This window comes from Alligator sinensis, unplaced genomic scaffold (genome assembly GCF_000455745.1).
Source record: "Alligator sinensis unplaced genomic scaffold, ASM45574v1 scaffold74_2, whole genome shotgun sequence".
Lineage (NCBI taxonomy): Eukaryota > Metazoa > Chordata > Crocodylia > Alligatoridae > Alligator > Alligator sinensis.
Window position 1 is genome coordinate 2,309,915 of NW_005841931.1, and position 11,493 is coordinate 2,321,407.

The 11,493-nt window shown below is 41.0% G+C and overlaps 1 protein-coding gene across 1 annotated transcript in view; it reads left to right on the top strand.

Annotated features, from left to right (window-relative positions):
• Positions 1-11,493, top strand: part of KIAA1549 (KIAA1549 ortholog) — a 206,650-nt gene that overhangs the window by 90,654 nt on the left and 104,503 nt on the right. The window contains exons 2-3 of the mRNA XM_006019528.3: positions 3,777-6,581; positions 8,106-8,194. Coding sequence (XP_006019590.1) covers positions 3,809-6,581; positions 8,106-8,194 — 2,862 coding nt within the window. The 5' untranslated portion in view covers positions 3,777-3,808. The remainder of the gene's footprint in view (positions 1-3,776; positions 6,582-8,105; positions 8,195-11,493) is intronic.

Consider the following 11,493-nt stretch of genomic DNA (forward strand, 5'->3'; position numbering starts at 1 on the left):
AGGTGGGCTGGAGAAGCTGCCAGATCAGGTATACTTGAGAGGAGGGGAGCAGGGTGGGGGAAGCAGTCTGTGGGCTGGATTCGACCCAGTCACCAGCCCTGTACCATGCCCCATGTGGATCTGATCACATTCAGGGGCAGGACCGGGGGGCCAGATGGCTGGATGTTTGACACCCCTGGTGGAGCAGATCTGTCATTCTGTATTAAAAGATTTGTAGGTAGAACTATTGTTTTAAAGAACTTATGACAAATGTAGGCATTCTGCAGACTTTTTGCAAATAAATATGGATTGTTTGGATGATAGTTGTTACAAGATAGCTCCAGCAGCCTCGGTGTGAAGAAGATGAGATAAGTAAACCTAGCTGTTTTTTGCCATGCACAATTGCTTTTAGTGACCAAGTGAAGTATGCCAATGTAGAACAGCAAATAAGTTTCTGGGGGTTGTCTAGCAAGCAGAGTGAATGTGACCATTGCTTGCTGTTCATGGACTTCGATAGGGGAGAAGCAGCAAGAAAGACTTGCAACAAACAGATTGGAGGATGCCATAGGGTGATAAGTGCAATTTTCTACAAGTGTCAGTTTGTAAGTTGACAAATACAACAGTATGCCTAAAAGACATACGAAAAACTAGAACTCTTGGTTCTAAAATTATACCTTTTATTAGACCAACATGTATGCCTAATGCATTTTTATACATATTCCCATATTTCAACACACAAACAACACTGTTTTTGTAAAGTCAGTACCATTCTTGGATGTCTAACCAGCACGCATGCATGCACGAATGTCAGTAGACAAATTTTAGAGGCTGCTTCATCTCTCCAAGTCTTGGCCCATTCTTACGGTCATAGAATCATAGAAAATTAGGGTTGGAAGGGACCTCAGGAGGTCTAGTCCACTCCCCTGCTCAAAGCAGGACCTTCCCCAACTAGATCAATCCAACCAGGGCTTTGTCAAGCTGGGCTTTAAAAACCTCCAGAGATGGAGATTACAATACCTGTCTAGGTAACTTGTTCCAGTGCTTTACTACACTCCTAGTGAGAGAATTTTTCCTAATATCCAACCTAAACCTCCCTTGATGCAACTTGAAGCTATTGCTCCTTGTTCCGTCATCACTGAGAGCAGTCCAGCTCCATCCTCTTTGGAACCCCCTTCAGATAGTTGAAGGCTGCTATCATATCCCCTCTCAGTCTTTTCTTCTCCAAACTAAATAAGCCCAGTTTCCTCTTGCCTTTCCTGGGAAGTCATGTGCCTCAACCCCCGAATCATTTTCGTTGCTCTCTGATGGACTCTCTCCAACTTGTCCACATCCTTTCTATAGTGGGGGGCCTCAAAACTGGGCACAATACTCCAGATGTGGCCTCACCAGTGCTGAATAGAGGGGAATAATTACTTCCCTTGATCTGCTGGCAATGCTCCTTTCAATACAGCCCAGTATGTCTTTAGTCTTCTTGGCAACAAAAGCACACTGCTGACTCTTATCCAACTTATTGTCCACTGTAACTCCCAGGTCCTTTTCTGCAGAGCTGCTGTTTAGCCAGTTAGTCTGCAACCTGTATCAGTCCATGAGATTCCTCCATCCTAAGTGCAGGGCTTTGCACTTGTCCTTGTTGAACCTCATGAGATTTCTTTTGGCCCAATCCTCCAATTTATTGAGGTTACTTTGAATCCTAGTCCTACTACAGTGTATCTACCCTACCACACCCCCCCAGATTGGTGCCACTTGCAAACTTGCTGAGGGTACAGTCCATCCCATCTTCCAGATAGGATCCCTATATTTGCCCTTTTCCAATAGTCTGGGACCTCCCACAATCAACATGAGTTTTCAAAGATAATGGCTAGCAGCTCTGCAGTCACATCAGCCAGCTCCCTCAGCACCCCCGGATGCATTGCATCTGGCCCCATGGACTTGGACATGTCCAGCCTTTCTAAATAGTCCTTAACCTGTTCTTTCACCACTGAGGGCTGTTCACCTCTTCCCCAAACTGTGCTGCCCCGCGCAGTAGTCTGGGAGTTGACCTTGCTTGTGAAGACTGAGGTAAAAAAGACATCAGGTACTTCAGCCTGTTTCTCATCATCTGTCCCTAGGTTGCCTCCCCCATTCAGTAAGGGACCCACACTTTCTCCTGTCTTCCTCTTGTTGCTAACATACTTGTAGAAACCCTTCTTGTTATGCTTCGTGTCCCTGGCTAGCTGCAACTCCAATTGCACTTTGGCCTTCCTGACTTCATCCGTGCATGGCTGAGCAATGCTCTTATACTCCTCCCAAGTTGTTTGTCCAAGCTTCTACTTCTTGTAAACTTAAATTTACTGTGTTTAACTTCACCAAAGAGTTATCTGCTAAGCCAACCTGGTTGCTTGCCACATTTGCTGTTCTTCTTGCACATCAGGCTGGTTTGTTCCTGTGCCCTCAGTAAGGTTTCTTTAAAATACAACCAGCTCTCCTGGACTTCTTTCCCCTCCAGACTGCCCTCCCAGGCAATCCTGCCTACCAGTTCCCTGAGGGAGTGAAAGTCTGCTTTTCTGAAGTCCAGGGTCCTTACTCTGCTGCTCTCCATCCTTCCTTTTTGTCAGGATCCTGAACTCAGTCATCTCGTGGTCACTGTTGCCCAAGTTGCCATCCACTTCTACATCCCCCACCAATTCTTCCCTGTTGGTGAGCAGTAGGGCAAGAAGAGCATGGCCCCTAGTTGGTCTCTCCAATATGTGCATCAGGAAGTTGTCTCCAGAGCTCTCCAAAAACTTCCTGGATTGCCTGTGCACTGCTGGATTGCCCTCCCAGCACGTCAGGATGGTTGAAGTCCCCCATGAGAACCAGGGCCTGTGCTCGGGAAACTTCAACTACTTATCTAAAGAAAGCCTCATCTACCTCATCCTCCGGGTCTGGTGGTCTACAGCACATAACCCGCCACAACATCACCCTTGTTGCTCTCCCCTCTAACCTTAACCCAGAGACTTTCAACAGGCCTGGCTCCAGTTTCATACTGGAGCTCTGAGCAATCATACAGCTCTTTTACATGCAGCACAATTTCTTCTCCTCTTCTCCCTTGCCTGTCCTTCCTGAACAGTTTGTACCCATCCACGACAGTGCTCCAGTCATGCGAGCTCTGTTATTCCAATCTTATCATAGTTCTGTGACTGTGCTAGGACTTCCAATTCTTTTTGGTTGTTTCCTGGGCTCTGTGCATTCACGTGCAGACACCTGAGGTAACTAGCTGATTGCCCTACTTTCTCAGGAGGAATGAAGCCTCTCATTCCTCCAGGTCCCCCACTATCCCACTTCCCTCATGGTTAACCTCAGTCAACTCTGCATTCACTGTGCTGATTAGTGCAGTATTAAATGGGGTGGTAAAACTCAAGGAAATAAATTAGTAGGAATCAAATAAAAAATTAAATCCCCAGAAAGTCCATACTTTTGCTTTACATTATAATGTAATATACCTTTTTATGTTCTTGAAATGTTAACCGATATGCGTGTGAAAACAGAGCAGCTGGCTTTAACATTGTCATCCAGCATTTAGAAGAGTGTTTTTTTTGTTGGCTGTGGGTTGGGAATAGTTTAGCAGAGTGATGCTCTGCCCTGAAGGAATGTAATACTATTGTGAAACTTGTCACTTGGGTTGTCAGACTTTATTAACTTTGGTCATCATGACGTCTGAGGATTTCAAATATTTACCTAAAAAAACCCAATATTTGTAGGTTTTTCTGATTATAGTCTTGGTGCTTGTGTATTGTAACTGTATGGCTAATCCATTTTTTTTTTCCTTTCCTTTTTAGATGATATTTCCTTGGAGCGGCAAAACCTTTCCATGTTCTCAGTGGGTCCTAAGCAACAGCAAAGCACAGTGGGCAGCGTGACACACATGGCCTTAAAAAACACTTCAGAACCCCAAGACAATTTCCTCCACATGGTTTTGCCATCAATCACTTCTCCCCTGGTCATGACATTATCTGATCAAGAAAGAACAGTCAAAGGTTCAGAAGGGAGAAGCATACCAACGGCAGATGTCTCAGTAACTGGCAGTGAGGCATTCTTAAGTGACAATGAATTTATTGGCTCACTTTCAAATACACAGCGGACTTCTTCTCTACAGTCTATTGCAACAATGCATGACTCAGATAATGCAGTAGAGCCACCAAGAGAAATATTAGGAACTACACTGCTAACACCTTCATTATCAGTTTTTCCTTTACTGTATGATGTATTGAAAACAACACCGCAAAAGACAAGCTTAAGTGTTGTTTCTGGACACAGTAACTCTCTCACACAGTTGAATTCTTTTACCCCAGATCATGAAATTCTGACTGCAAACAGAGACTTACTTTTATACCCCACAAAGACAGATATTTATTTAAGTTCTTTTGCATCAGAGGTTTTGGTGGCTCTGGAGAAAAATGTAGATGAAAGCTTGGCATCTATTTCACTGTCCTCAGTTTCTTTGCCTTTTGATACTGCATCTGAAGGGTCATCTGTTCTTATGCAGCAATTGGATAAAGATACCCAAGTTACCCCACATGCTTTGGCAAAAAGTACTGGCCAGTACATTAAAACTAATTCTGGTGTGAATAGCAGTGCAACAGAAACTTTGGATCTAAGGACTTACCCTGTTGCAAGCATTTCTAGTTCAACACCTGTTTTGGCAACCAGCACGGAACCTGCTTTGTTTTTGACTAGTCTTCCATTTGTGTCTTTCCCAGTTCATTCAGATGCTGTTTCCTCTGATTCTGATAGCTTTCTTATTGATGACTTGTTTACAAGAGTGTTTTCCCATGAATCCTCCAGTACAACACCAAATATGCCTGGCAGTTCAGAAATACCCAATCAAGTTGAGCCCTTCAGTGAGCTCATAAGCCCAGTGCCTTTCAGTAGACCATATGCTTTGTGTTTGTACTGTGACTTGGCCTCAGTTCCATCAGAACAGGGCTTTTCAGCAGAAAACACGGAACATGATGTGGGTTCAGGTGATTATATTGAAACATTATCATTCACAGCCTCAGAGGTTAAAGTCATTAGTCCATTTACAACAGTACAAGCTGACCAGTATGAACAAGAGGAATCTGCTCCCGAAGTCTTCGATACTAGTTTCCCATCAAGGCCTGTTGTTTCGTTTTCCTCAAGATTCATAGAAGTCTCTGAGCCAAACTGGGTTTTTTCAAGCACTCTCAATGTTGGCCTTAAAGTAACGCCTACAACAATATTTCCTTCATACAGTCAGCTCTCAGAAGACATTTCGTTGGATATCACTTCTTCTATAGAGTTCTCCTCTGTTACTGAAACTGTTATGTTAACATCCAGTCTGACAGTAGAACCTTTTAGTAGCACCAGTGTTCTTCTTGAACCAGATTTTACTGCAAATGAGAGCATCCCATTAATTACAATCAAACCTACAAATTTGCTGGAATCGCCTGAATTTATGCCATCAGAATCTGTGTTTTTGCTTGACACAACATCTGCAAGTTTGTCAATAGGTGAATCATCTATAAATGTGTCAGATTTTTCAACCATACTTTTATCAACACCTTTGCTCTTTGAACCTAACATCTCATTATCTGTTTCATCAGCTGCATCAAACTTTTACTCAATAATGCCAAGTGATTTATCAACACTTTTACCTCAAATTTTGCCTACGCTGCTTGGAACATCTCTACATGTTGGTGATCTCTCTAGTTGGGATTCAAGTAAGCTGCCTGCTACCAACAGCACAAGTACAGAGTTTTCTCAGCTCTCTCCTTGGCATACTTCATATTTTAATTCAGATACATCTTCTGTTCCAGTCGCACACCTTCCTGAAATAACACCATCATTTAGTTTTCATCCCGACTTTTCCATGTCACTGGAAGCAACGTCAATCTTGCAAATGGATTCTGAAGTGTTGTTTACCTCAACTTTCACAGAAGCTACCTCTCGGTTAGAGTCTTCGCTCCTCTCCCTTGAATTGGTGGTTCCTACTCTGGTGCTCTCCATGTCTGACTCTGAGTCTATTGTCACCAGCAACACCTTGATTGAAACACACTTGACCTCATGGTTTACTACCATTTGGATAACTCCTGTCATAAATGTATCTTATGTATCTTCATCATTTTTTTCAACTAGTACAGCTTCAGATGAGGATATTGGTGCTACTGTTAACCATACATTGCTTTTAACCTCTTATTCTAAGGCCATTGCTAGTACAGCGTATTTTACAACTAATCCGTACGTGTCGACATCATATGCAGATGTTAGCAGCATTACTGGTGCACCTACTGAGTCAATTTCTGTGGTCACATCATTTGTCCCTACACAGTTGCCTCTGTCTGTGAACACTACCAACACTACCATTGAATTTGTCACTCCAGCAAGAACTGCTTTACCTGGGGTTACCAATATAACAAGCGTGACTACTCCTGCAGCAACCACCATCACTAGCACAGTTGACCATAGTACAACTACTGAAAGCAGCTCAAGTGTTTCATCCTCCTCCTCTACTGCAGTGGCCACTACTCCATCTGAAGCTATAATTATAACATCTGCCATGACAGCCACCAGGCAACCATATGTGTGTGACATCACTGTTCCTGACACTTACTTAGTCACAGCTGGTAAGATATTTCTAAAGTTTTATTTTAATGGTTTTCTTCATTTTTTTTTTTAAACTCTACCTTGTACCCCAAAGGAATCACTATAATGAGCTTCCCCTTGTAATGCAAAACTGTATAATTTAAATTATGTGTGTTTGTATTAGATAAGTAAAGAAAAGAAACATAGCAAGAAATTTAGGTCACTTAAATAAATCTTTTAGTTCTGTTTCCAGGTAATTATTTCACATCAAGAGCCAAATTTCCAAAAAAATTAGCCTGTATGACCATAGATGCTGTCTGTATTTGCATACAGTTGCTTGTTCTTGCAAATTATGACTTTGTACAAAACTTGTTTTGCAAGCGCCAGATAAGCACAGATGGTGCTTTAAAACTGCATGTAGGGATGTTGAATTGATGATACTTTATACTTATGGTTGGCAACATAGATTATTGTCGTGGCACTTTGTTTATTCAGGTCACATGATCCTGCAAAAATTCCCTGTAAAGTTGTTAGATTTGTTTGCAAAGAACCAAGATTTATTTTTTTAAGTAGGAGAACATATGAAAGCAAGTGCGTGCGCGCGCGCGCACACACACACACACACACATTCTTTGAATTATTTTTATTGGACTTGGTGTGGTTATGATTGAAAAAAATGGAAATCAGTCTTTCTAGTTTATTGTCAAATTAGCAAGGTACAGCTAACTGCAGTTGTTGGAAGAGTGAGATGTATTCCATAACCTTCAGCAAAACATACAGTTAAGTTTTATGACCAGAATGTGTTCATGTGATACATAAAGTAGAAAGTTCATGGTTTTATTTTTTCTAGATATAAGAGCAATTAGGTGTGTTAGCAGTAGGATTTTTTTTGACTTGTTAACAGAATAATTTTGCTATGCACGCTATTGATGAAAAATAAATATAAAACGCCAAGATACCACTTCAGTTTCTTTCTTTAATCAGTCACAGTTTAAAGTGTGATTTTTTTTTTTTTTAAATTTATTTAAGTTAGCAAAGCACTCTTGTAGTTTTTGTCTTGAAAGTGCTTTCATATTCAACATCCCTGCCACTATGGGTAATCAGTTTCTTATTTTTTTATTTTTTTGATAAATTGGTTTGGAAGCTTTATTATGCCTTTTATCAGCAAATATCCACCACAGCTATTGAACTGTGATCTGCTTTCCATTCTGGCTCATGCATTATCTACAGAATTATTAGCTACGTTACAGTATCAGGATTTTTATTACAAAGCACAAGTAAAAAAAGATAGAGTTTGGCTTTCAGATCTGGTTTAAATTTCAGGGCTATATATTAATAAGACTGTTATTTTTACCAGCAAACAGAACAAATTTGATATTGAAAAACATGAGGGGAAATGAACAAGGAACTCATGAAACAATTTACAGTCACTTTTCTAAGTATGCTCCATTTTACTGGTCTCTTAACCTGCTTTTTCATGCATTACACAATTTGAAAATGCAGCATTGAACCAAGGTGTCTAATACAAATCTAAAATGTATTTACTGACTGATGTTAATTTCTAGTGCTGGCCCGAAGAGCTAATCTAGAAAATGTCAGTGAATCCATCAGAGAAGTGCTGAGAATTCAATTCAGGCGATCTGTAGAGCTGGAGGTAAGTGGTACAGTGTGCCTATGCACTTTGAATGATATGATAACATTAAAGCTTTTTTTTTTTTTTTTTTTTGTGAAATAAGATTATTAAGAGAGAGAATGCTGTTAGTAAATCAATTATTCAAAGTTAAATATATAAAGCCATATTTTTCTTGCATTTAATACAAGTACAAAAATCAGTTATGACATTTAGGGCATTTTCTGTTCTCCATGGCTTGAAAAGGGAGTTGCCCCCTACAACTTGTCATTCTTATTGGCAGGTGAGGTGAAATTATAAATTGAAAATCTTTTACCTTCCAAATGATCAGGTTAGGGTTTTGGTTCTTTTGTGTGCTGGCTGATGACCAAGGAGAGGACCTTTTGCAAAACCTGTCCTAATTTTGTTTTGTTGTTTTCACCAGTACTTGCAGGGAAACAGAGGAAATCAGGAGCTTGGGGCTTTTTAAATGAAGGAGGGATGTGCTATTTTCAGACAACGGAAAGACTGCAGACAACTAGATCTGGGATCTTCCATAGTGCTTTCCCCCCTTCATCTCTTGTTTATAGGATTGGCTTTTGTTTATAGAAGCTTAGATTCCCATCTGCTTTGACACTCAAATCTAATCAAGGAATCGTCCTTACAGTGTTTCAGCACTGTTCCCAAGTCTAAAACTCAGTGCAAACTAGAGCTTAGGTTTAAAGTTACGTTCCTAAAGACATATTTTTTGTGGGGAGGGGATGGACCCTAAGGTTGTTGGGTTGGGTGGGGGGGGGGTATGACTTGGATCTAATCATAATTGGACACGACAATGTGGAATGTAGGAAAAAATGGGGAACAATACATTTTACTCATTTCTTGATTTAAAGCCTAATGCTGTAAGTCTTATTCACAAGAAGTAATACCTGATTTTAGATAGTCCTTTTGAAATCAGTGGTACCAACTCAGTAATATTTAACCTGAGTAATTGCAGAAGTGCCCATTGAAGAACAGACAAAGATACATTTACAATTACTTATGTGAAAATGGCATGGCATTTTTGACAGGTTTTTGGAGAAGTGAGATGCCTTAATTTGCCTTGTTGACAGTAACAGGGATTTATTGCATCTTTGTTCTGGCATAATACTTGAAAAGAAATGCCAACTATCTGCAGACAGAGTGCAATGATTATATCTTATGCCCTGTTTTGGATGAGTTCAGCCTAGTACATTGAATGCATTTGTATATACTTTTAGTAGTATTGGGTTAGCTTTCTTTATTTCTTAGCTGTTGACACTTTGAGAGTACTTTGAAGTGTGTTCAGAACATCTGCTGTGTTTTTATTCAGTGTTTTTCTTTCAAGAAAACAAATTGGAGAAAACCTTTTTAGATTGTTTACAGCTTTCTACCTTTTCTATAGTTTTCAGTCCACCATGCTAGTTAAGCGCAGATGCAACACCTGGTCCTATTTTGTTTTTCTTGTTCTGTTAACGTCACATCTTCAGAGTTAATTCAAGTTATTAGCAGAGGGGTGCCCCAATCTTGAGTTTGGTAGGGCTTATAGTTGAAGGTTCATCATAGGAAATACTCTTATCAGTTAACACAATCACACTCTGTTTCAGTTTGAGTGTTATTTTACAGTGTGGCCGTTCTCACTGGGCTAACCTTAGATTAGTAAATACATAGCCAAAATACAAGGAGATTACATAATTTACTTCACAGTTGCAAAGTAAATTACTTAATCTGGGATCCTGTTGGCTACCAATACCTTCCTTTCAAATTACAGAGATATTGGCCTTAGATTTGCTTATTCTTGGAGAAATCCTTCAGTATGATAAAACTTGCCTTTTCATTTTTAGGTTAGTATATTGAAGCCTGCGCTACACATTAGATCTATTGTGCAATAACCTTATGAACTGTGCAATAAATTTAGACTGGCTACATGTGGAAATTAAGTATCATGCCTTAAAACGGTCCAACCAGCTACAAAGTTATTGCTTGAAAATGTGTAATAACTTTGTAGCTGGTTTCTATCCAGCTTTAATTTGTACTTGTAGGCAGTCTGCAGTTGCTGCAATCTCCCAGGTGCTGGGGAGCACAACGCACCCTGGGACTGGGAGATCACAGCCAGTGTGTTGGGCATGGGGGCATTTCAGGTAGCAGCTGGGAGATTGCAGCTGCTGCAGTCTCCCAGCTATTATGATCTCCCAGCTATGGGGTGCTCCACACACCCCTGCGGTTGGGGGACCAGAGCAGTGGGATGGAACTTTATTGGCTCAACTGAGTATGGATGTGACTTGTGTTTGCTGTCATGAGGGGGCCATCATGATTTGTTTAGGGCCATTCTCTCACTGCAGTTGGAGATATAGTATGTAGGAGAGTGTCAAATTTTCCCTCATAGTGATACAGAAAGTTAAAAGGAAGAGACTTTTATTTCCCTCCTTCTACCCCCTTGAAAAGAGTGGTGTTTTGTGGGTCTTTAGGGCTCCCTGTCCCAGTGCAGACAAGGTGTTGACCTTTAGAAAACTATTGACCATCAGCACCAGGGCCTTGAACCTCTGAAGCAGAAAGGAGGAGAACAAGGACTGATCTGTTTATGGCTGCTGCTAGGAGGTTGGACTGCCTCTTTGTCCAGAGGGAAATTCCAGAGCAAGAATACCAGAAACAGGATGCACATGAGAGGGAAGAGAGAAGATGGACTTCATGACCCCTGGCTATACCTTGAGAATACAGCAGGACCAGTGGCATGAGATCTGTTTGAGTGGGATCTGAGTACAACCTGGGTACAGCATTGGCCCTGGCTCTAGTCCAGATCTAGCCTTCTGCCATGGCCTCCTCTCCTCTTCCTCCATTGTGATGATCTTTGGGGAGGTAGCCAGCCCATGGATGGAAGTACACATAATCCAGCTATTTCCTGTGAACAATATCCTTATGCAAGCACAGTTGAAGGGCAGCAGGTGATCTGACAATGTACAGTTCTGGTATGTGTGGCACAGTACTATGTCCTCAGTGCACTTGTCTGCCTTTTGGGCTCGGATACTTGGGGTACCTTTCTTCTGTTTGTTGGTCTCTTGGTAAGCAAGTACGTTGAGTAAAAAGAAAAGAGGACTTCAGAACACACTTATTTTAATGCAGTCAGAGCTTTACAGCATGTGCATAGGCACATGTTTATCTTGTATAGGTACATTAGTAAAATAAATTACTGTAATTCTCACATGATCTGTACGTTCCTTTCCAAGCTAAGCATAAGGAATACAAGGCATTTCTTACTTCTCTAGCTCTTCTGTTCCCAAATCCAGCTAGTGTACTCTCCCTGCCTGCATCAAGCCTATAAAACAGCATGT